General features: G+C 38.2%; 1 protein-coding gene across 1 annotated transcript in view; it reads left to right on the forward strand.

The window, feature by feature from the left end:
* Positions 1 to 27,350, forward strand: part of ADCY8 (adenylate cyclase 8 (brain)) — a 131,872-nt gene that overhangs the window by 35,123 nt on the left and 69,399 nt on the right. The window contains 2 exon segments of the mRNA XM_010576916.1: positions 16,074 to 16,204; positions 18,890 to 19,001. Of these exon segments, the coding sequence (XP_010575218.1) occupies positions 16,074 to 16,204; positions 18,890 to 19,001 (243 nt within the window).

The raw sequence follows: 27,350 nt of genomic DNA on the forward strand, positions 1-27,350 counted from the left end.
AATCCCAGCACTCTGTGAAAGTGAGGGAACATCTGTGTCTACTTCTTTCCCAATTTTCATTACAAAAGTAGAATTTGGTGAAGATCTAAAACATTTCACAGCTTGGCTTAGTTAAGTGAGACTCCACAGCTGATGAGTACCAGAAAAACTGTATCATAGAAAGCTAGAAATATCAGAGAAGCAAGCTAGAGAAGGTAGCACAGACAAAATAAGGTGTTGTAAAAACAGTCTCAGTTTACCAGTTATTGATCAAATCATTAATTTAAATATTTTCTAGTGAAATGTAGTTAGCTGCATGCGTTTAAGTTATGTAGCTATATCAACCAACCAAAAATGGCAGCCATAAAATGTCCTCCAGTTTTGTTTTCAACACCTTATAATTATGAATAAACAACACACATAAGGTTCTCAGTTTCCTTAAGTCCACTTCATTCCAGCAATATCATCATTTTCTGCTACCTCTCTGAAATTTTGAGTCAATATATTTATTTGATTTCTATGTGTTTCATGAAGGTTGACACCCAGTGCCGTACTTTGTTAATAACCACTTCAGAAACACTGTCTTCCTTTTTACCTTGATGTTATTGTAAGGACACAGCAGGTAATTCTGCTTTTATCATATCTGGGCAATGAAAATAGAAAGTATAGCTCACTTTCTTAATTAGCTACTGCAAAACTTTCAAAAACAATGACTATGTAATTTCCCTCATTGTGAAAATGCTGTGAAATTGCCTTAATGAAGAGCAGGAACCTGCCTTAAATTTCATTTTCATTTCTGTTTCTCATCATACAAAATCCCTAAGTTTTAAATAAATGACGTAATAAATCCAGACACATATTAAAATGATGACTTTATGAAGAATTGAATTTATAATATATCTCTGGTGTCCTTACCTGCTCTTTCTCCAGCAATTCTTCTTTACTTGAAAATTGTCTAACATTTTAAACCCTCAAATACTACCATTTAATTATAAAGAGTCTCTCAGATGACTGTCACTCTGCCTCTTCCTCCACCACACATACATATACCAAGTTACACGTATCTGAAAACAATGATTGTGCAAGGAGGTTAATATTTGACTTATGAAATTTCTTATGACTGAAGCTGGAAATGGAGGCTTAAAATGACCAGGAAGGGAATATCACAGAAGTTAAATAGCTAAATGGCTTTAAAAATCAGTCCAGCACTTATCTCTTATCTTGTAATAAGATCACAGTGTTGCAGGACTGCTATTCAGAGAAAAGTCATTTTACTCATAATTAAGAAACTTCTGTGTCATGGCCACACTCCGACTCTCCATCCAAGACCTCTATAGACCAATGAGACTAATGAAGGAGAGATAAAGCAATAGGGAAATATGGGTGTGAAGCTGCTTTCAAGCTAAGCAAAGTTGTTCAACTGTATCCTACTAACATGAATAACCTGTGGATTAGGCTAGAGTTAAAAAAAAAAAACCATAAAGCCTCTCTCAAACTTTTTATTTGCATTATTTCTGGTAGATTTAGAGCTCCTGATGGTATCTTATAAAAGAAGGAACTTCTCTGCAGTTGTTTGAGATGACAGCTGAAATCAGTCCAGATCTGTGCGATGCTTGTATTCATTCTCTGGTGAGGTGTTTGCTCTTCTTCTCACTTTAGCAGGTTCTGCATCATTCATGAAAAGAAATCTCCCTCCCTGGTGTGCAGAGCTCACCAACAAAGCTGCACTGCCACTGCTGTGCTAAGCTGTTGGGAGGGACTGAACTCAAATCAGAAAGAAATCCTCCAGTTTTTAAACCCTGAGAAGCCAAATAGAAGAAATTATTCTACTTTAGCCCTACATTTGTGCAGTTTCAGTGGAGTTACCTAATGCTAGAAGGTACTAAAGCCACAATGCATTAGTCTCTTTAGCTGTATTGTTTACATGCCCCTCCAACAGAGTCTTTAGCAAGCAGACCCCTTTCTCTGCAGGCACCATCTCAAATTCCACCAAGAGAAAGTCCTTTTATATGGAAATAAAACTCTTACTCAATGTCTTTCCTAAGCCTTATGAATATTTTCTTGGGTGTCTAGCTGGCAGAGGAAATGGAGGTGAAGGCTAGAAGAAGGAGCAACTAAGAGAGTTGGTGGGGAACAATCACTGTCTGGCTTTAGTCTTGCAAGGAGTGCTCAGGTGAGAAGGTCCAGGCTGGCATCATGCCTGATCCAGTGGGCTTCTGGGGATGCTTTGTATCCAGGTGGGATGAAGACAGGCATCTGCAAACATAATTATGGGTTTGGTCAGATTTGTGGGGAACAAGAAGAAAAACCTGTTCTTCATTAAATGGTCTAATGAGAAGAGTCCTATATGAGAACACCCTAGCAGACATTTCTTCCCTGCAAGTCCTGCCACTGGTTTACTGGTCACCTACTTTCCAGGTAATCTATTTCTCAAAGGGCATTCCACAAATTCAATTAAAGCTCATTTTGAAAGTTAAAACAGTTTGGATATTATTTCTTCCAATTTCCATAAAAGATTTGATCTCAACTACCGTAAAGAACCACTTGTGCAGGTGAGAAGAGGGTTGTTTTGTTTTCTGGGTATGAACACACATTCTATTTTTCCAGTGTGGGTACGAGGGCTGTAGAAGGAGGAGACACCCCTTAGTCTTCAGAACAGTCTGCTGTTGGCATATTTAGTCTCTTCTGCCTGTTATCTGTGGAAAAACTGTAATCCTGTCTTAATCTCTTTTTCCATTAGAAAACTGTTCTGTTCAACAATTTGTTTCCCTTCTACCTCTACTTTCAAAGGATTTTTTTCACACTTTCCTCTGCAACAATCTCTATTTCCCCCAGCTTTAAGAGGTTCTCTGCAGATTGATGAACTCTGTTGGTTTTGGGGTTTTGTTTTGTTTTGTTTAAAGAAGCTTACATGTTGTGTAGGTTTTATCAAGCTCTTACAGATCTAGATTTTAATCAACCATCAGTACTTTGCAACCTCTAAAGTAAAGAGCAGATTGGACTGGGATTGGAAAGGACACTTTAAGAGGGTTAAACACTATAAAGTCATCCTTTTTTATATTGGTGCTAAGAATATGAAAATCCCTCTAAATTGGTATAAGGATAAAGTTCAGATTTCGTTTAAAAAAAGAGTAGTCTGAATTTTAGAGATCACATGACCTTCCTTTTTCGTTGTAAAAGTAGTTTAAAATGCTTCATAAATAAAAATCATAATCACAAAAATTGAGGCTTTAATTTTAAAGGGCAAACAACAACCTCACAATTAAAAATTCTATGTAAACTTCTGCTTAGATATTACATTTTAGTCAGCTATTTTTCTTTCTAGGAAACAATCTGTTAAATGTAAGATGCTCAGAAAGGTTTCACAGTTATCCAGACTTTCATCTTGGTGCTTTTCTCTAAAGAACCACGTTCCTAGTAGAAATTTGTTCTCAGCATTGCTCCTTTGCTACCTAGAGGATCAAACTCAAAGTATAACGTGCTGGTTAATCCAACAAGAAAAGGAATATGCAAAATGTATATTGTTCTTCACAATCCATGTCCATATTGTGATTCAGTAGGTGACCTGTTTCCTAAGTCCATTGACAGACTTCTCCTCCTTATTGGGGTGGAAGGAAGCAATATTTACATGCACTTATGCTTTTGTAGGTACCAGGGAACACATCACAGGACCAGCATTTACATTTTCTGCATCTTCTTGTCTCAGAACACCCTATCTGCTTAACCCACTTGCAGTAGAAAACACAACATTTTACATGTCAGATTTTAGATGTTGTTCCTTCACATTTGCTGCTGATGTTTGTTTCTTATCATCAGAGCATAAACCCCACATTTTGCTTTCAAGTAGGAATCTAAGGTAAAACCAAGATAAAAATCATCCTCTGCCTTCTCTCCCATTCCTTGCAAATCTGGAGTCGTCACATGGACTCAAACAGAATAATGAGATTTACAGCCAATGCTAGAGAGGTGGGAATCAGACCCTGAACTGCAGTTTATACAGAAGAAAAATAATCACAAAGAGTGTCAGGACTTCAGGCATGGGAGCTTTCCCTAGAAGAAATTGGTGAGAAGGAAACCTCCGCTTCCCCTCGTTAGTAGATGGCTTTTGGATTCAGTACTGATAAAACTACTTTCTGGGAAAAAAAAAAAAAAAAAAAAAAAAGTGGGGTTTGTTGGTTTTTTTTTCATCTCTAAATAAGGCTGTTCAAATGCTGTGCTGGTCAATAATGAATGGGACTGATAGCTCGTTGATCAGGTTTTGGTGGCCTGTGCCTCCTGCGTTCTCAGCTCCTAGCTAAAGAGAGAGGTATCTAATAAAAAAAAAGCCATTACCACAGCTGCCACTGACTAGTGACCCTTACTGATTGTCTCAGGAAAGTGGACAAAGGTGAAATAAGTAAGGGGAATGAAATAGTTTCAGCCCCCTACAGCGATGAGACACTTCTGCCAGCTGGTCTGCAGTACAGTCACCTCTGCTTAAATAAAGAACTCCAGGCTTCAAATTAATCAGGGTAGTACCTTTCCTGAGCTCTGAATATACTTACTCATTTTAAGGTCATTTTTCTTTCTCATTCAGGATCAGAACTTTCAGGGTACTAAGGAAAGTTTATACTAACTTTCCTTAATACCCTGAAATTACTGTAGGAGGACTCTGAAAATGTCCTTACAAGCTTCGCAATTAATAGAGAGGTTCTGTGGTCCATGCATCAATTCTGAGCTGGCCAGAGTCAAGTCACTGATGCCATTGCTGAGATAATTTAAGGTAAGATAAAATTTTTAGATTAACATTTATGAATAGGCTGAGGTTCTTTCAAACCATCAGGTTTTAAGTACCCACCTACAAGCCTATTAAAAGGGATTTGATTTTCAGAAAGTGACCATTACTCCCACCTATAGAAACTTCCCAGGAGAAGTTTTATCCAGCTTGTGCTGCTTAGTATTGGAGTCTTGTAAGTCTCTGACAAGGTTTATTCCTTGTTTTGACCAAAACAGATGACCTCCTAGCTTTTCCCATCTTGTTGTTCTGCAGTGAATTAGTCATATAAAGCTGAAAAACAAATGGCTTGTGAGCTTGCTGTCTGAAATTTTCCATGTCATTAGCTGTAATAACTAGTACTGTTGAGAAATGTATATTTTGCTGAAATTGCCTAGTAATTTCTGGAACAGCAAAAAATTAAAAAAAAAAAAAAAAAGGGAAAAAGAAACATCTAAACGAATAGAAAGTAGTAACAGTGTGGAACAATTACATGAAGATTCAACAGCAGAGGAGTCAAAACAGCCCTAGAGAAGTGAAAGTGTACCAGGGCATAGCACCACAGACAATAAAGTCAGATGGAATCATTCTGATATTTTAGAGCAAAATTGAATTGTAGGAGCTCTTTTGCTCTCATTTTCTATTCCAGTAAAATAAGGAATAGCTTAAGATTATGCCATTATGGAATCAGTCTCCAGTAGGTGTGTCTATCTTTCTCCTGTTCTTAAGGTATGACTCCATCCTTCCTGTCCAAACTAACCGAAACTTATGGAAGCAAGTACACTAGAAGATAGTACAATGCTTTTTGTTGAGATATATGTCTTATTTTCATACATTTTTTTTCTTCACAATATTGTTCTTCTCTAGAATCATTTAATAAAGAATAAATAAAAAAACAATCACCATGAGATTTGGAAGAAACAAATTACAAAACTATAAAATTTGCCTTTCCATGTATTAGATATGTCTAATGGATTACTGTGGGGCTGGACGGTATCCCCTCTAAGCATAAATGTTCTTGTCAACAAGACAGGGTGGTAATACAAATTTTTTTGTAACAACTCCTGCTTTCCACCACATCTTTGTTACATGGCTGGGGTTCACAATGGAATGTAAGTCTAATGTGCTCTTCATTCAGGAGGTAAGAAATCATGGGTTAGGATCCAGAGGATCTGGAATTATTAACCATTGCTCGTACTCATTACAGACAGAATTCCTCCCTGCACCTTTTGGCCCCAGACATGGGCTCCCACCCACTCCCGTACAAGTTAGTGGTGGTGCTCATGTGGCCTTATGGTGAGCTGATTCATTGCGTCCATGCCATACGGTGTAAGCATCGGCTACACTTAGTTTCATGATTAATCATGTTGCTTTTAGAAATAATTTTATAAATATTTTTGTAAGTATTTTATGGAGGAATACAATTTTTCACTTAAAAGATACACACAGAAGCAGTAACAGGTACCATGCCAAAAAAACCAACAGGGAAGGTTGTTCCACCACTTTCCAGCATGCTACAGGAGCAGCTAGGTGTTTATGAAGCCAAAATGTTACTGGGAAGGCATGAAAATACAAACTGGCAGCCCTGGAATCAGCCTTCTACAGCTCAGGGAGCACAGGGCAAGCAGGTATTAAGATTGCAATCTTCTTACATAGGCAAGTGGCTGATGAGAAAGGCACCTCCCTTGCCACCTAGCAATGGATTGTTAACCATCAAGCCCTGCCAAGATTTTGTAATGTAGCTTCAGGTACTTGAATCTTCAAACCATTCATCAGCCAACCAAAGCAGAGGACCAGCAGTATCTTGCAGTACTTTCAGCATGTGCTACATATATCGTCTCATGCTGTTCTGGACAATGGTATTGAGGAAACAATTGGATAAAATGTCTTTCCTACAAGAAGTGTGTGGAAAAAGCTTTTTTCCCTCTTGCGTTACCACAAACTTTATAACACTTCTCAGTTAACAACTAATTAGACACAGTTATAAAAAGTCATAACTCTCCTAAACAGTGGGTTATCAGTTTGGATGAGACTCTAGCTATGTTTCATAGCTTATAGCTAAACAAAAGAAGACTCCAAAACCTCCTGTTGATCTGGCCTTGTTTCTCTTTGAGAACAGCAGATGCCTACATGGAACATGTAGTCATGGCTGGGATGAGTGGGAACGGTAAATGCCTGAATTTAAGTAAAAGAAAGTTGATATAGCTCATATTGCATATTGCAGCAGTAAGTAGTAAAAGCCAGCAGGCAACCTCGTAACCCCACAAGTCTGAACATATTAGATATTGCATGTCCTTCCATATTTTTAAATTACTTGCCATTGTCTCGATAATGCACAAGAAAGAACAGCTGCAAATAGACTGTTCATTGTTCACTAAGTAAAGAATGAAGAAGTTTCTCTTTAGAGCTGTTCACCATAACGAGGGGTGCTAATTCCCATTTTCTAGAGTGGCATCTACAATAATTACATCTATTCTGAACATTGTCAGTTTTTCAGTAGAAAACAATACCGTTCTTATCTACTTCCCTTAAACATAACAAAAGCTCATGTGCTCCTGAAAGGCTAAAACCACTACTCTCAACAGCCCTTTTCTCATGCTATTAAGTTCAGTGCTTAAGACAATAAAGCCTCTATGATATTAATTGTAAATGTTGTTAAAGCCAAGGTTGATGGTTCTGGCAAAATAATTCTTAAAAATCAAAATGAAAAGTGTGGAGAAGTTTCTCTAGAGTCACTGTTGAGTTAAACATTTCTGGGGCATGTCCACTCCAGTTTTACAGATGTGTCTTGAGAACAGCCATAAGCAACTTGTTCCCCAATCCAAAGACTTCCTCCCACAAGATATACGTAGGTTCATCCACCTGAAAGTATATGTAGAGGAGGAAGAACAAAACCTGAGTTGAACAGTCACTCAAGAGGGGCTTTTCATCCCTTGGCAAAGCCAACCCTGATGAAGATGTTGAGAAACAAAGGAAAATCCCAGGGAAGTGTAGACAGCATTTCGTCATTTGCTGTGTACCATCTAAGGGGAATCAGCACAGCGAGCTTATGCAGACAGCAGACCCTGCAGGGGTGATACCCTCGCATGATCTGCAGGGAAACCTTGGGGAGTTTGACCTTCCTCTTGGCAACCTCCTGCGGACCCCACATTGCTTGCTCATGTTCTGTGCTTCTTGATGTTTTGTGCTTGTTGGTATGGAGTGAAAAGGTCTCCAGTTCAGTTTTTATTCACAAGACTGAGACCTTGTGCACTGGTTCATTGACCCTCCTCAAAAATTGTTCCAAAGGTTGTTATTTATTCATCAGGGACATGTCCCACTTTTTCATGAATGTGCCTAGCTACATTTGTGCAGTTGTAAGCACTGTTGATACCGCCTGATTTCAGTACAATGGACACAAGGGATCAGTGCACGAGGACCACAGAGAAGTTGTTCAACAAAGAGTGACTATTGCAGGTGCATAAATCAGGAAGCAGGTGTTAAAGAAAGTATCGATGTTATAGTCTTGGGACTTTAAACAGACATGTTTGACTCATGAAATTAATTTACTTTATCACTGCAGGATTTATTTCACTGTTCCTAAACTTTCCTGAAGGAGTAGATGAGGCAGGAGTCAGCTGCATATTTAGACTCCTCCTAAACTAGTTGACTCTGTGCTCTTTACACCCCTGAGCTTCCACTACAGTCAGCTCAGATCTAGTCAATACAGACGATGGAGCCCAGAGAGACCTGTAGTGACATCAAAGTAGTCATTTACATTTGATCTGTTGAGTATGTCTCCAGATTCACTGGATAAAATGGAAGCTTAGGCATACCTACGTTGCAGTCACCAAAATTCAGGTGTCTGAATCCAGACCTGAATTCTACCATCAGTCCGTTACATTTAGGGATTTCTGCTGGTCTTTTATCTTTTACTTGGTTATTCTTTGGGTTAAAGGTTCTTTCTTCATTTATTTGCTCTAAAGTCTGACTGCTCCATCTTAAAGACTAGGGCTGATTCATGTCATGAATGGTAAATAGAAGAATAGATCACCAGCTATTTTATAACATCCCTTTGTTGCCATCTTCTTTCTCCTATGTCTTTTCTCTCCAACAAATCTCTGTTCCTTTTCAAACCACTTACTACTGCTGCTGCTCACCTTTGAATTGTCTCCACTTAGCCAATTGCTCAACTAGCAAGCTTTCAGCAAAGCTCAATAATGTAGTTTCCTTCGCCCTAGAGTTCATGACACTTCTTTATTAGGCCTTTCTCTGAAAAAGAGAAGATATTTTTTTCTCATGTCTTTCCCTTCCTCCGTGAAAATGCCTTCCAGGAGAGACTAACTAGAAATGTGAGGGCTCTTTAATCATGCAAATAGTAAGGTACAGAAGACTATAAAAAAATTTGCAATTTTCTTCTGTGTGATTTGCTACTGCTCTTTTGCACATGACCTCCACACATTTTTGCTGTTCTTCTATATGTGAAATGGGAATAATATTTAACTAGTTTGAAGGGGAGTTATGTGGCAAAGATCTTTATATGAAGGGGACAGTGACTTGATAGTCATTCCTGGATAACTGAAAATCTTTTTTAACTGCTGGATTGAAGCAAAGTGATGTGAAAGGCCTGTGAAGAGGGACACATCTTGGTCCATAGAACGTTAGCATCAGCTGTAGGAAAAGAAAGGCTGGACATGACCCACACTAGAGTCCATCTCTCAGTGCCCAATTTGTGGAAGGACCCTGGTTCAGCATCCCCACCACCCTGTCAGTCTGGTGGGGTGTAAGAGCAGCTTGGAATAGCAAAGGACAGCTAATGCCCGTACACAGAAGAATTTCCTGTCCTTTGAATGTTTCAGTAGCAGAGAATTGACTGGTGGCTGGAGTGCCTTGAAAAATATATGTAGACACACACACACTTGCACACATACACAGTTATGTGTTATTTTTCTTGTAGTGTTTCTCCATAACATGACATGCATAATACAGAATAGTGACGTGAGCTGTATATGCACTTTCAATTGTGATCCTGACAAGAGCTCTTCACATGCTACAGTATTAATAGAGGACTGCCACAGAGACATACTAATTAACCTCTATGGGTCATTGCCAGATCTTATGTGCAGCCAAGAACTTTTAACTTACCTTAATGAGTAGCATGAAGGTTAAGATATCAAATGTGCTGGACATATTTTTCTTGGCTTAGTGAACATGTTCCAAGTGAACTACGTTTTATTCTAAATAAACATTCTAGAGCTTGATACCTTCTTAAGTGAATGCAAACAAGGAATGTAAGCTTTTCCTGTTTTGAAAAAAGTACATTCTCCATTTTAGCCATATGTCTATGAAAAAATGGCCTTTTTTTTATGTTCTTTTATCAGAGGTTTCATAAGCAGTTCAATAGTAACCAGGATTTCTATTTGCTCTCTTTTATCTTCTTTTATTTTTGAATTTGTTTTCCTATTTGTCTTCCTACAAGGATAAGTTAGGAAATAACATATTTCCTTTTACAGTGAAAAGATTTTGTGCTATTGTGAAAGTATCTTCACAGGAACTCACCGAACACTTTAATCATACAGCTCCCTGAAAGACTGATCTGATTTATTCAAAGGGTGGATTTATTATGTGGTCATATTGAGCAATGTATCTTAATAGTGAAGGAATAAAACAATACATAGCCTAAGTGCCTTCTGTTATAGGAGGCTGAATGACACAAAATATCAAAAATATTTCTGGTTCCTGGAATATCAATCAGCAACTCTTCCCAAACATGCCATCTTAAGATGCCATGGGACATTTTTTTGAGAGTGGAGCTACCTTAGGGCTAGACATTCCTGTGAAAACCTGCAGGAGTGTAAAGGACCTCCTGAGGGACTGATTTTCTTCTTGCTACCACAAGCACCACATTCAGTGTTAACGCATCAGAAGAAGAGTGGAAGACAGCAGAATTCCCAGGTGGGAAGGGTGAAAGGAAGTCAAGACAATGCAGATGTGCTAAAATTAGTACCAACCTGTATGGGAAACGGAAGGTCTGAGTGGGGCTTTTTAACAGAATAAAGGATGAGCTCACTGCATGATAGCTCACTGCCTGCTTTATATCAGCTATCACTGCCTTGCATCATTTTTTTTCTCTCCCTCCTGAAGGCAGCCCATGATTTAGTAAAGGTTTGTAGAACAGGTGGATTAAAGATTAGTAGAGTCTCGTTTCTCTCAACTTCTGTGTTAGTATGTTATGCAGGCAGGAGCCCAGGAGAAAGATGCCATCTCAGAGTGGAGTGTTACACACCTCCACTTCAGCAGAAGCTATGAGCAGCATGTGTTTTGCCTTCTTAAGTACAGTTCACCTCGGCTGGGGCTGCCATCTAGACAAATGAAGGTGTTTATGCACAATGTGCTTTTATTGTAGCTGAGGAATGTTTACTAACTGCTGACTAAGACCGCTCAGACTGGGAATTCTTCATGATCTTCACTGTGAAAGTTGTAAGTTAGAAAAGATGTTGCCTCCTGTGAATGCTGGGGAGGGGTTCCTTCATTTTTTCAGATGTTTCACGTATGGCTACATTTCATCCACAGCATCTAATCCCGCTGGCATCAAAAACAGAATTTTCATGATCGTTTTGCCTTTCTCTCTCATTTCACTTATTGTCCCTCTTTGCTCTGTCTTGTTCTCTCTGAACAACTTTTTCCCCTCAGGAAGGGACATATCCCACAACCTGGATAATATCAGTTTATGTTATATCCTCCTAATATCAAGTTGCCTCACAACCACTTCAACATTAGTTTCTCTGGCAGAAAACAGAAAGTGTATATAACACGTTTAATCTTCCACAAGAAAACCGATAGCACAGGGAGGAACAGAAGCCAGGACCCCTGGGTGCTACGTACTTAGCAGTTGTGAAAAGTGGCCCAGTCTTCCTCTTTAAATATCATCCCACTGGAGCATGCTAAAACAGCCATGGGGGTAAGCAACTGCAGCCAGACAAAAAGCTAAGCAGTGCCGAACGAAAATGCCAAGATACTGTTATAGAGATAGGAGAACCTGAAACCTCAGAAACAAAACGCTTCCCTTCTGTAAGATTTAGGATTTCAATGCCAAGAAGCATTGTATTTTCTGTGGAGTGCATTTTCATTTGTATTCACTCTATGGTACTCAGTAGGGATGGTTTCCTCCTTACAGCAAGAATTAACCGTATTCTTCTAAACCAACCTAAAATTGCCTTTTATCCTCATATTTATCCCGAGTGTGACCAATACAGTCCTTTAGGAGACCAAAACTCTTCTGAGGTCTGAGAGCCGAGGTATGAATAGAAGAAAAGACTGCTCCTAATGTAAGGAATAAGTAAGAAATATGTATAGAAAATGCAAATGCTCTGTAAGTTAGGATCTTCAGCCAAAGTTAAGGCAATAGGAATCAAAGGAAATGGCCATTGCCAAGAAGTGATGGTAAGAATGAATTTTTCACCTGACTGGCTAGAACAGGACACTAAGTAAGACCAGGCTGGCTTAGCTGATAAAAAAAAAAAAAATCAGAAATTAATGTTAAGATTTGGATCGAGCCTGCCTAGAAATGGTCGTAAACAAAACACATCTATTTATGATGTTTGTGATAACTTAGCTTCATACTAGTAAATAGATTTTATAAGATGGGCTCTGTCCTGCATGGGGACTCCTCTGGAATTGATCTTACGTCCTACTTTGCAGCTCCTTCTCAGTTAAGAACTTCTTGACAACACTGGTGATGAAGCAATTGTTTCCTTACAGTTTAAAAGTTTGACTAAGACTTAGCCCTAAAGAGCTGCAATCTGTTAGAATTTCTGAACATCTTAAAACTTATAAGGCTATTTCCAGGACTCATGCTTTTTCTCATCAAATTTTTATATGACGTTATTTTAAATTACTTATTTTATGCCATATGCATATTTTCAGTAAAGGGATTTTGAAACCTTTGAACATTTTCTTTTCTGAAATTGATTTCCTGATATCTTTTTGCTCCCAATTCATGTCTGGGTTCAACACTGATCTCAATTCCCAAACTTGCAAGTGGAGTGGAGAAAGGGTTTATGGAAATATCTGCCTTTCCTAAGTATGAAAGGGAAGAGTTGGTCTGGAAACCACTTCCATCCCCTATATGGCTTGGTACTATGTAAGTGCTTTCTCCACAGTATCACTAAACTGCTTTGAAAATACAGGAATAAATTCATACTACACTGTATTTCCTCTGTGGGCATTGCCTGGGAGGACTTTCTACATTGGTGTCTTCCACCTCTTTACAGTCTCTGTATGTGCCTGATTTGGAAGTTCACATCTGGTTTTCCCTAGACCCATCCTATTCCCCCAAATGTCATCTGAAATCTGGCGATAAATAGCTTACAGAAGTGACATTCTCTTCTTTAGTTCAGTAAGATTTCACTCTTTGCAATCCTGTAAAGCAAAAGATGGTTAATAATTTGGAGCCAGTTCAGTGAAAACCTGCTAGCTTTGCCTCAGAGTGATTTGGAGTGATATATTCCAATACTGGACAAATCTGTTTAATCTGGAAAAGAAAGACTGAGGGCAAGAGGACACAATAACAATATTTCAGTAGAGAAGGATTGTTACCGAGGTGGCGGCAATCAATGATTATCCATACCCACTTTGAAAGGATAAAAAGAAAGCTTAACTTGCAGAGAAACAGATTTGGGTGGATACTTGGAAAATCTGCCAAAGCTGTCAAACTGATGAGCCACTGAAACAGGGACATTGCAAAATCTCTCAGGGCATGATCTAGAGCTTTTGTGAAAGAAGTCAATAATCTTTTGAGGGCTTGCCTGGCCCTACTTAAATGTGGTTAGTCGTTATATTATGACAGGGTCTGGAAAACAGCACTTTGGGTATATATATATATACTTACACACTAATACTATACATATATGTACACTAATATGCACTGATGTACTGTATATACACACTAATAATAAACTAATATACACTGATACTCTACTAATATACATTAATAATATAAATTCTTAATAAACATGTGCATGTATATATTTATATGGCACTTCAACTAGTTTCAAATATTTACTCTTCCTGAAGTGCTCCTGAGACAGAGACAAAACTCATTGGAAATGCTGAATATGTTCTCCAGCCTTCCTCGTAGAGAGGGCCAGTTTGAATGGCTTTATTTAAATTCATTTGCATTGTTCCTAGCTAAGTCAGTCAGTCAAGAGACATGCTAGCCCTGAGACCTGGATGCACAATTTGCAAATGCCAGCTCAGGGAGGTCATGCACCTTCCTCCAGAAGCAGAGCATGACTGGACCTATTGCACATGAGCAGAAGTCAGCCCTTCTCAGAAGAACTGCATAACACATCTACACGTGTGAAAAGAGCTAAGGGACTCAAATTACAAGTATAACTAAAGAAATGATTTTCATAATTGTGGTCTAGCACCAGAGGGGGGGATGTGCTCTCACAGAGTAGACTTACGTTGCCAGTTCTCTGTGTGATCCAGCAGCTTCTTGGCTAGTCATCTGTATAAATGAGATAACAGACTGGTTGGACACAATGGACTAACTTGGAACCACCCTGACAACAGGATATTGACTGAACCTTCGCAATTAAACATTGATGGACTCTTACAGGAACTGGGAATTTGGGGCAGTTCTAGAAATTCCCAAATGCAACTCCTGCTTTGTCTAGTCCCATTTATATGTTTCGGTGTGTTAATTAATATTCTGGTGGAGTGTCTCATCCAGGAACTTTTCTAGGTGATTCCTGCTGCTGAAATTATTTAATTGTGTATAGATAAGACATTTGTAAATAACCAGTAGAAACTGTCCTTGCAGAAATGGTCTATCGAACTAGTCTTTTGTAGGTAGTTTAGATATTTAAGACGTGCTTAGTATGTGGTTAAAATATATCGATAGTGATGAATTATGTAGCACTGGGGTTGTCACATGGGATCACAGGCCAGCCAGGTTATAAGAACTGAGCAGAACAGTCATGTGAGGAGTCTCTGCTGACCTAGCTGAAGACACTGCCATGAGGACCCTTGCAATGGAGACTCCCACCACCACCAGCAACCAACTGTCCGTTTTAGGAGATTTAAGACTGTATGAGAGCATCACCCTATGCAAACATCCCAATAAATTAATTTCTTCTTTCTTGACAGGCACTTTGCCATGAATGTCCATACAGTGAATCAGTGAAAGCCTGTCTGCTCCCTTAAGGCCTAAAAGACAGCCAGGAGCAGGCTGTCATCTGCAGAACAACCCATTCTCCCTACTCCCACATGAGTCTGGGCATGGGAGAAGGCTACATACTGCTTTAACCGTTTTTGTGGCTGCTGCTGTACAGCCCTTACTGTATGATGTGAACAGATGTGAATCCATTATGGGGCAGGGAGGTTGTACAAGGTCTTTGGGAAAAAGAATGGTCAGCTCTGGGTCAGCAGAACAGTTCAGCCCACAGTCTGTCCTGGGGGGATCTTCAAAAAAGAGGTGAAGTGCCACAAACCAAATGAGTCATCCTGGAAACCTGCTTCACTGACACATATAAATGCTTATTTCTGAGATTACATATAGAGTTTTCAAGGAACTTTGAAACCCAGCCCCATTTGTCAAAATGATGTAAGCACTTCAATGCCACAGACTGTTGAGAAGACTGTGAGATTCCCAAGTCACTTTAAAACTTAGTTCCTGTTAACTATTGTAACCCTATTAATATACAAACTAGTCTATGGCTAAATCTTTCCCATAAAACATTTCTTAGGGGTGCATTAGTTTCTATTATCCCTGTCTTTAAACTCTGACAATATGACTAAGCTTTGCCTAAATGCTGTCCTTTTCACTAAGTGAAGAGGAATCAGGTTCCTCTGCATATTTTTTGCTTTATTTATTCTCCAGCTTCATTATTAATTGTACAGTTTATGAATGCTAAACACACAGTCTGTAAGTTCTGACAAATAAACAAGAATAAAAAAGCTGGTCCTACTTGCTGCTGAGGACTTTCAAATTCCTCTGGCCTATATCTGTTAATCAAACTACCACTGCCTGAAATGCAGTGCTTGATATGTTTGTAAGTGTTGTTTAGAGAGAAGCTTGTAATGGAGGTAATAAGTAGGATGGATCTTTAGATAATCGACAAGAAGGTTAAAACATTAGAGGGAAGAATGCCTAGGAAGGGAAGGAGACAGAAGTGTCCATATTTGGGACTCAGGTTGGTAATGTGAATTATCACAAATGGTCTGAGCTAGAATTTTTAGAGGGGAGGGTCACATCTTGCCAGTTATCCAGCTCTTTAGATAGGGCAGAGCTCAAACAGTTTCCTGTAAAGTACTAATTCAGACAGATACTGACACTTTGGTTTCCTCTTTGTTTTAGGAACGGCTGGTGCTTTCTGTCTTACCACGGTTTGTAGTCCTGGAAATGATAAATGATATGACCAATGTAGAAGATGAACATTTGCAACACCAGTTTCATAAGATCTACATTCATCGTTATGAGAATGTCAGGTGGGTGGAGGAGCCTCTTTTTGATGTTTAAGGTCTCAGATACTGCTCAGGGTCTCTTGCTGGAGAGTTTCCCCTCTGGTGCTTTATTCATTTATACATTAGAAAATTAGTATACCCTTGTTTAATCCCTGAGCAGATAAGCACTTTGGTGCCTTCTTTTTGGTGCCTACTCATCAAGATGCCTTGGATGCCTTTGCCATGGCAAGACCCATTTGAACTGAACACTGGGTCTGGACCATTTGTGTATTTTTTCTCTTTAATTAAGTGGTCAGGGTTGCACAGAAAGGGGACCCCTGCCTGCATGTGGACACATATTCTGCCACAACCTTCTGGTTGACTCCACATGCTGAGAAATGAGATGAAGACTTGTAAGATGCTCTCAAAGATGTAGACATGTCATGCAGCTCATCTGTTTAGTAGCCATTTCATTCAATTATTATCATTTTCCTAATTCCAGTTCCCTTTTTAATTCCCCTTTCAAAATGTTGTCTCTCCTGAAATTAGTGGGAAGGTGATGGTTATCCTATGAGCTGCTATTCAAGGTAATAAGTCCTAACTGTACATTTACACCCGAATGATCAGCTTCCACTCCCTGATGTTACAGAACCTCTGAATTTATTTTAGTTCCCAACCATCAGAATGTTTAGGTAAGCCAGTAGCATTTTCCACAAGTTTGTCCAAATCCACAAGGGCAAATGATTGAGTCGCCATCACTGAAAGAAGTGAAAAATAAGCATCCTTGGATATGATGTGAGATGGTTTGCTAGGAGAGCATGTACTTCGCCTTTTGATGAAATCCAAATATAACTTTGTCTGGACAAGTTCAATAAACATAATTTGAACTTTTGCAAAAGAGCAAATTGATTATTTGCTGCTTCTGTGGCCTTTCAGTAGCTCAGACATTTTATTTTGTTAAATCTGGTGGAAAGTATCAAGGACCTTTACAAAAGGGTGAATTGCACTAAATTAAAATATCTTCCATTACCCTTTTTCATTCTTAGAGTAAGTGTTGCTGTAGAAGAATCAAAACAGGGAGAAGATGGCCCTTCTATTTGAATGGAAAAGAGTTGTAGTTGGGGTGAAAAGTTGAAACATAATTCATGCTTGAAAGAGATTTAAAATGAAGATTCTCTGTGTTTTAGAGCACAGATACTGGTTGGTTCCCACGTATGTTGCCAGGAACTTTTCAAAACTGGGTTTCACCTTATTTTTGCTTAAATGTTGAGCATTGAACACTACCTAAACCAATGCTATATGAACCCCTAAAATTAGTATGCAGTTACAGTTGTTTTGTTCTTTTGGTAATGAAAACTAGAAATTAGTTGTTTGAAAATCGTATTTTTATCAGTTTAAGCTATTACTAATATTCTTTTCTCTTTGCATAGTTTGGTTCTTTACCTTTCAATTTTGTTTCTTCTCACTGGTAAAAATCTTATCCAGTTTGTGAACCCCTTACTTAATCCCCACCCAGACCCTTACCAGTCCATACATTTGAAGATGAATTGAATTATCATTAGTCATATTTTATTGTCCACCTGATTATTACTATATTTATTATTGGTTACATTAGTGATTCTCAGACACTGTCAAATTGTGATCTTGTTCAACACAAATGAAAGACCTTCAGCTACTCAGATTGTAACACCAGTTATTCGTTGACTTTGAAGTGCTAACAAGGTTCATTTGGGTTAATTCCAGTCTATGCCAGCATGATATGTGTCTTTTTGAACATTACTACTTTTTAAATTAGACAATACTTTCCTTTCTTCAGCTGCTAAGTACTGAGCTGTTACATGCTTTGGTCTGGGTGATAGCTTGCACACCACGGACTTTGTGTGTGTATGTTTCTCTATATTCACATGTGTTCATTGTAGCCATAATGAACAACTGAAGTTGCATGGCTAGAAAATTTAGATTGCTGAAATATAGGTTAGAGCTCTGTTTGCAACTAGTTTGTTGACTAAGATCCTACCATAACTTCAGGCACCCAATTTGATGCACCTAAATTTAAAGTATGATCACACCAGGCTCCCTGTGAAGTCAGCAGAAAGAACAAGGAATTATCCAAATAAAGATTCATACTTTAACTCAGGTACTTCTGCCAAGTCCCTAAAATTAGATGCAATAAAGCTGGCCTGAGCCTGGTATATATCAAGACTGTCATGAATCTGTCTGTTGTCTTAGGATTTGAGTCTTGTATGGAACATAGATAAGTTATGCCTGAAATTCACACGCAAAATTGAAATCAATGAAGTCAAACACACTCTAAAAACCAGCTCTATATAAACCCACCCTCAAAGAACACTGTCAGATACTAACACACAGCTGGATGCCAAGCCTATCTGTTTATACAGCTCTCTGTATTATGGGTGCCCTATGCCTCAGTCTTCTCACTGATAAATGGGGACAACTGTGCTTATTAAGGCTTAACTATATCTTCCTGAATGATTTGAAAATCCAAAATTGCATTACACACATTTTTTAGCAAAATCCTTTCTCATACTTGCTAGTATTTCTTTAGTCACTTCAATATTTATATTCGGTACTCTAGAATCTCCAAAAGTCTAGAGCAAAGGTAGCATGACTTTAAAATGACCCTTCACTAGTAAATTACTAGAAGATAACTTAGGACATTTGGTTATCAAAGGAAATAGACTGGAATATTAATACCTCTTCTTTTTTTAGCATTCTTTTTGCAGATGTTAAAGGATTCACCAACCTCTCTACAACTTTGTCAGCCCAGGAGTTGGTCCGAATGCTGAATGAACTCTTTGCCAGATTTGATCGACTAGCACATGTGAGTTAAACACAGTTTGCACAAGTGACAAGTTCTGATAGCCAACGAAAGCTCAGATAGTCATCAGAACTTCATGCTTCTGTAGTGCTAGGCCAAAACAGTGTGAAAGCAGATCACATACCACAGTTTCTAAGGAAGTTTTCTAGTTCTGGTCCTTGCTGGAAATGAATTTTTTTTTAAGACCATAGCTTTATTTTGACTTTTCTTCTAAGAACTGAGCAAAGTTAAAAGACCCATTCTTTAAAAGGTCATATAATCAGGTATCACAGTCATTGCAATGGTTAGTTACTAGCAGGTTTTACAATCTTTGGGTCAGAGTATCTAACTCAACAATGAAAATAAACACAATAGAGGAATTTTTTACATTAAGCAAATTAGCTGCTACTTCATTAGTACTGATTAGAAAAAAACCAAAGCACAAAAATATAAGCAGAACACACACTCAATTTTGCGAAGGATGCATTTTCTTTTCTTCTTTTTTATGTTTCTTTGGTCAAAGTTTTGTTTCATGTGATTATCTTTAGGTGTTAACATCTGAGCTGGATAATAAGGCTGCTAACATAGGCAATAAAGTACATCTAATGGAGTTTAGCTTATAACTTATCCAACTAAATGTAAGCACCTACTATGGAAAAACAGGAATTACATTCTGAATGTCATTGACTATGTTCTCTATTTACTATAAAGGGAGCCTAGAGTGACTTGCTCTACTGTACGCATCTACATCCCGCACTGATTTTTACATATTTCTGGTTCAGGTGTATGGGGTATGTGTGCACGTGTTTCATCAGTAAGGCCCTTGGCTTTAATTTGCAAGCTAGGAGACAACACCAAGAAAGGCAAGACTTCTGTAATTATTCAAAGTTCTTTTGAGTCAGCTACTTTTATCTCAAATAGCAATGTGTTTTCTCATGTACAGAGTGATGCCATAAACCACTGCCTGGACACTGGCAAACTGGTAAATGCAATCTTCAGTATTTGTTTTGCAAACAAAAAACCCCTTCATCAACTCTGATCTACGTTAAAAACCAAGCAGGATGAAAGAAGTTACCTCAGTTCTGTCTTTTAGAAAGCTTATAGGAGCAATGTCTGCTTTCTTCTTTCATTATCATTAATGATATTTTCTAATCATTCCATAAACTATATTTAAGCAACAGAGATTTGTATAGAAGGACTAGATCCAATAAAAGAGTTAAGAACAAGGAAGGCATTTACATCTAAAAGTGTAATCCAGACAGTCCTCCCTCACTTGCCATTTAACCCTGAAGGCACTTCCCTGCTTGGTGTTAATATTTTACAGGAACTGAAAATTTTGCTTCTTTAAATGCCCAGAGGTTTCCCCCTCCTCTGTGGTTTGTCATATATCTCCTACTTAAACCTTCTAGAAATCTTTCTGTCACAGTCCTAAACTCATACATCTTTATGGAGAACACTGAATGTGCCCACATAGGAGTGGGAATACCAAAAATATAGGTGACTTTATTTTAAAGAAACAGTAATAAATATACCAGTTTGTCTAACATAGCCAAGAATTTCTTACCCTGAAATATGTAGAGTTCGGGATGAAAGAACTTCTCTGTCTGCAAAACTTCATCATCAGGACAGTCACCTCTCAAGTGAATGTCCCAGCCACTAAATTCATGGCTTTAGGCTCCTTCATGCATTTTCTTTCCTAGTCTGTGAATTTGCTTTTCTCTTCTACACATCATTGACTAGACTAATCCAGTTGCCTAGATCAGTCCTCTGAAAGGCGGAAGACACAGGGAAGAATCACTGCAGAAATTGAACAGATTTGAGTACAAAGATTAGAGTGATCTAACCATAACTAATTAAAATTTATTAAAAAGAAAGTAATTTTGATTGTGTTCCTTGTTTGCGGATTCTGAGACTTGGATGTCATGATACCTGCCTGATGTCCTGACAGTAAAGATGCCCAACAGCTCTAGAGAGGAACAGAACTCTATGTGGCTTTTGACGTTTCTATCCAACCCAAGAAGATGAACCCTCCCTCTGCACTTTGTAGGAAACCAAGACTCCTCACTCAGGGTTCTGGATTCTTATGGAGGGGCCAGCTGCCTAAAATATAAGGGCTTAATTCTTGTATTGAACTTAACCTTTGCCTTTGGAAAATTTTGGAAGAGGATACTCACTGGTCCATGACCCAAATTTTAAGGACTTTTGACTTACATGGACCTATCAATCTGCCCAACTGATATTGTATGAAGCTTTCACACCTGGCAAAGGTGTATCTTTTGGAAAAATGACTGGTGTTTATCTGAAGGTCCCAGGAGATGGAGTAATACTTGTGTATCTTGGGAGTCTATTCCAGTGCCTTAACACTCTCACCGTTAATTCAGTATGGCTTGTTTCTCATCTGATTTTTTCTGACTTGGAATTACATCTGTCAATTCTTGCTATGACCTATTTTTCCTAGACAAAAGAACCATCTTGTAGCCACTGATTTTCTCTGGGAATACATTTGTGTGCTTTGATCAAGCCGTTTTTCAGGTTTCCTTTTGATGAAAGAAACAGACCAAGCTCATTGTGAGGCTTTTTCTCTGTAAGATTTATTCCTTCAAATAATTTTGGGGACTAGTTTCCTGGACCGCCTCCACTTTTTCAGAATCTCTTTTAAGGCATAGATACTAGTACTCAAAGTAGTGTTCCTGGACTAACCTCCGCTAGTGTGGTGGAGGCAGATCATCACCATTCCTCCTATTCTCTCTTTCCCTGATCACTGTCCAAAGATCATGTATTTCTGAACATACAATGATAACACTATGGTACTGAAACATATTATTTTGGGTTTTTATGGTCTTGCATGCCTGCATGGTATTGATCATTCTACCAGTCTTATTCCTTTTGCAAATGTTATTAGCAAAGGTTTCATACTTGCCTGTAAATCCTTAACAAGACCCCCCTAGAAGTATCTTCCGCTAAGGGGGATTACACATTCACATCTAGATTTCAAATCTATCACTTAACTGGTTCTTAACTTAACTAGAGTTATCATAACTCTTTAAAATAGACATTTTTACTCAAACTCGGGTTTTGCTAAGAATTGTCATCAAAGCAAAGAGGTCAACTGCAGAATGCTTGAAGCAGTTTCTTTAGATTTTAAGGAAAATCCTTATAAATCCTTATTTTCTTCTAAATAAAAGTAGTATTTTATAATCTCATATAAAGGATTGTTTGATCTGGTCTATCATCTTATATAAAGCATATAATATTAAAGATGACACTATTTCACAGCTTACTGAAGAATGTCATTTAGCTTAGTTTCTTGTTTCTCTTATTCAGCCTTCCTTTTTCTTGTGCAAAGCAGAAGCAATGAGAGCTCTGAGATTTTTTTAAATCTTCAGTCAGTTACATGAAATATTATGGCATATGTTGATGCATATAATTAATAACAACAAACTCCATAACATCTGTATCATTACCACAGAACAATTTAAATAAGAATTAGAACTCAGTTCAATATTTCTTGTAAGAAAGAAATGTAATAGTTATATACAGCTTTTTTCCCCTTTCTAATCACTCTATGATATTTGTAAGAGATTTATAGTTATTAAAGAGAAAAGCAACAGTTAGAAAGGAAGAAAAATAAGCTGGCATAAAACAGAACTGAAGAAAGATTTCCCTATGTATTCATCTACTGAGAGGCCTAAACAGAAACTTAATTAACATTAATGTTTTCCTGAGGCAGAAATTTTGAGCAGAGAAGGGAAATAAGATGATATTTGGTAAGATACTTAAGCCTGAAAAAGGTGCTGCTTTGATGAAATGATAGTTATTTTTTATGTTTGTTTTTCCTCTGCCATCTCTGCAGTGCTAGATGTCAGCCGATACTATGATTTAAATTGTCATATTTCTGAATGTATCTACACTGTGTGTAGATTCAGTTTCAGATGTGAAAAAGAGTAAAACCCTAAACAGACATCTGTAAGCTTTGTCACAACAGCAGCTGAGACGTAGCCCAACATCACTGAGACCTAAAGATAAAATCAAGCCACGATATTTTGGTTTAGACACATAACACAAAGACGAACACACAGAAAGTCTTAGATTTGAGTTTGGACACATCCTTATCATGAAGCATTGATGCTGAAACAGAAATCTCCCCCTGAAAGATTAAAATCCATGGGTTTCATATAAGAATAAAATGACTGGCCTGTAAGACACTTCATCTCTTTACAGTCTCATCAGCTTTCATACAATAAACCAGAATAACAGTGCTTCTTACTCAGAGGAACCGTAGATCCTGAATGGAATATTCACACTTTAATATGAGCCTTTTTTCTCTTTATGTCACTAGCTTGGTGTTAGCATGGGAGTTATTTATGTAATGTGAATCACAGGTTGCTTTTGCTCATTAAAGAACTGATGATTTATTTTTTTTCCTAAGAGAGGTGGTCTTTTCCTTTAACCTTGGTTAAATTCTCTCTTGGGAGACTGCAGACAACCTGTCAAAAATTCCTTCAACGGCGTATTACCAGTCTTACTTGTGACTAGCATTTCCAGGGGTGGAAACCAGCCTAATGAGCAGGCTCCACAAGAATGCATCATCATAAACCCCGGTACAATACCTGCACCACCTGGTATCAGAGGGAAGAGTGGAGGACATTAAAGGCTCTTTTGCCTCCTCAATAAAGACACTCCTGTTGCAGTGCTTTACTTTTCCCGGCCACATTTAACCTCTGAGCTGGCAGTGCTTTTGCTCTTTTGTGAAATGATCTTCAAACATATAACCTGCAGGACTCGACTCCCTAAACCCCCCTGTCTGTTTAAACATATATGCCAGTAAATAAAAGTGTGAATTTCTTCATGTGTATGTTTGGGGTACTGTATTAAGAAGCAGAGTTAACTGGATTATGAGTGTACATATGTGATATTTAGTTAATTATAAAGACATTGTATGAATTTATAGTAATGGAAAGGAGTGAACGCTGTTTTTGCAGTGTTTAATTCGAGGGTGTTTTCCCTCCTCACCAATGTAAATAATTAATTGTCTAATACTAGTGAATAAACAACATTATTAAACAAAGTTCTTACTAAAGTTATAGTATTTCAGATGCTAAAGAGCCCAGTAAATCATCAGAAGACCTGAACAGTCAAATAAAACCCCAGTCCACAAAACACTTTTAGAAGTAATAGTCTACAGGCATTTTATGAAAAAAAATCAGATGAAAATGACAGATTAAATAAAATTTCAGTTTCAAAATTTCTTGGTGATTTAGGAACTAAGAGTTAGGTAAATCCAAACCTAAAAAAACCCCACCCACTTTGTTTATTAAATTGGGATTTGAATGAAATTTAAGCTTCACAAGTATATTCTTGAGAAATGTCCACCTCACCCTTTATGTATCTGCAGTCCTAGAAATTCCTAAGGGGCAGAATTTCCACACAGAACTGCTCCTGCCGTAGCAGAAAGGAAACACACCTTGAATCTTTCTAACCAGGATTTCTGTGCCTAAAAACACTTATGGCATAATATACTAATTAACACTAGCTGGCAAGGATGATTGCTCATCACACAAGAGCCACAGCTGTTTTTCTTCCACAGTGTGGCAAGAGGCAGAAGTGTTGATAATATATTTGAAAACTCAATCAGGAATATGCCTCAGTTCCTTCTGCAGCATGAGAGACCCTAAACCCATATTTTCCGTCAGCCTGGAAACCACCCTGCTATAGGCTGTTCTAAAAAAAGAAAGCATTCCTTACATGCTCTGTTAAACTATGTAAAAAGAATTTAATATAAGGCTGTGTTTAAGTATTCCCTGGTCCAGGCAGAGGATGAAAGATTGCCACATTTTTTCCTTTATGTGTATAAAAAATAGAAACAGGCCTTGCAAGTGTGACCCAAACCTGGTCCTCCTTTTTGCCTTCATCCCCGGACTCAAGAACTTCCCTCCATCTGGCTCCGCCAAGGTCCAGGCTCTGTTTTCCAAAGTGACAGAGCTGCAATAGGAGGAATTTGGATGGACTTCTCTCCCCAACCCACCCCAAAACAGCCTGCTGATTAAGAGCTTTGGCCTAGACCCCGTTCATGCTGAGAAAGGCCTTTTATCTAGGTTTCCTATACCTTTGGCAAATGTTTCGGGAACTGAGCTATTGTACACAAAGTCCAAGTCCCTGCCTCCTCCCACTCTGGCCTTCTTTTAAAAGGAGATTTACGTGTGTGATTTCTTTGTTCTGCAGCTCAGGCTCAGTAATTTCTCATCCACAATGTTCTAAATTTTTAGCTTGAAATTATAAAAATGGCGAATGTGGACTTTTCTGTGGGCTGCTCGCTAGCCTACGGGATTCCCTTCAAAAATAGGTGAAGTGATTAATTCACCGCAGGGAGAATTGAAAAAGTGGTGTAACTTATAAAACACAATCACTTCTTTCCCCTCATCAGAAATTTAGCCCAAGGAAACAAGAAATATTAATGGCGTTTCTGACTGTGTCTTTCAGTAACTTGATATTTGAGCAACTCATTTCTCCAGCTCCACTTTATGCCAATTTGCTTTGCTTCCTTTCCAGTCACTAAGGGTGTATTTAATAAACTTAAACATAAATCATTCACACGTATGAGGTAATTATTTATAAAAAATCTGTATATTTTCTTTTGCTCTAGATTAAGGTGATTTGGAAAAAGATTTCTTATTAATTGCCACGGAATTAATCTAGAATTATTATTAATAGTTGAGTGTTTGAGTCTGCTCAATATCCCCAGGCAAAATTTCTACTAATTTCAATTGATCTTAGCAGAATCAGGCCCCTTAATCTTTCACTTGTAGCAAACGAGAAGCTGCAAATAAGGGGGAAAAAAGCCCGTATCTGTGACATGCTGAGAAATTAACTGATACCTTCAGTAAATGTCATTAATGAGTGAGTATGGGGAAGGATGTGAGGCTGATGGATACCGATGTGAATGTCTGTATAATATCAGCTGCCATTTGCATGCCCAAGGACAACTTCTGGAATTGCTTATGGGAAGGCGAAGAGGAATAGAATAAAAAAAAGATCTTAATAGCCTCACAGCAGTGTAAGGATTTAACACTGTAGTGTAATATTTGCTGCATCAGAGTTCCTGTATGGCCATTTTCTCTTTAAATAATTTACTAATTTTACAGTTTCTTCATAGATGTTTATATTTTTCATTCGTTTTCATTTAATATCAACTTGCAACTCTTAGATACCATTGCAGTGAGATGGTTTTAGGAAGTGGGCTTGAGCTCCAGAGTATGAGCAAAATCTTGAATGCTATTATTATCATTTTATATCACTGAAAAGTAGATAGACCCTTACAAAACTCAGTCTCCTATTTACAACTACAGCATGGCTACCCACATTAGCCATGAATCTAACCTTAATGTACTTACATAATGATATGACATTATACAACCAGCCTGACAAAGCATTGAGTCTAAACTGTAGATGTGATTAAACTGCAGAGTTATCAGAAGGAATCTCAGGAGACCACAGAGTCCTCCTCTGCCAAAGGCAGATACCATTAGCCCTCTGTCCTTCCTGGCAGTTGTTGAATTATCTTCTTCTGGGTGAAACATTTCCAGTGATAAAAAATCCACAGTTTACTTTTGAAATAGGTACGATGGGAATAATAAGGGAAGAATAAAAAGGGTAAAGACAATATAGTCAGACTGCAACACAGCTCCTGCTTAACAGTCATAATGATTTGACTAACAGGAAAAATAAGGAAGACAAAGAGTCATTTAAGTGCTCCTTGTGGCTTCTTGTGCCAATAGAGACACCCTGCCTGGTCCTTGTGTCACTCCAGAGGGACATATGTCTTATGTTATGTCTGTTAGTCCTGTGGGGGTGCCTCACATACCCAGGGGTCTTACCAGTGCACCATAAGCTTATGCGTAGACAACCGAGCTGAAGCCCAGCCAACTGCTTTAACTGTGAACTGAATCGGTCCCTGGGCTTCACTGGCTGCATTGCCTGGCTTTTTTGACTGTAACAGCAGCCTTGACTGCTGGCTGACGTATGGACACATATATGTAGTTTCTGTTTGGATATCTCACTCTGTAGATGACTTCCTGAGCTTTGGCAAATGAGTGTACAGGTGACGTATCATGACAAGAAGAAGAATACATTTGTGTGCAGCTGAATGGATTTTCTGTGTCACACACATGCACTCATATTTGCATACACCAAACCCTCATTAGCAGGTCTTGTTATGCATTAAGATTCTTCTTTCTTATTCTTATAAAAATCACATCTTTTTGGAGCGGTCTGCCTTGTTCCGATTTTTGGCAAATAAGGACACATGCAGCCAAGTGACAGAGGTCTCATCTGTCTTTAATGGAATAAGCACGTCAGCCAGTTATAATGAATCAT

Source organism: Haliaeetus leucocephalus, unplaced genomic scaffold (genome assembly GCF_000737465.1).
Source record: "Haliaeetus leucocephalus isolate CR32 unplaced genomic scaffold, Haliaeetus_leucocephalus-4.0 Scaffold555, whole genome shotgun sequence".
Lineage (NCBI taxonomy): Eukaryota > Metazoa > Chordata > Aves > Accipitriformes > Accipitridae > Haliaeetus > Haliaeetus leucocephalus.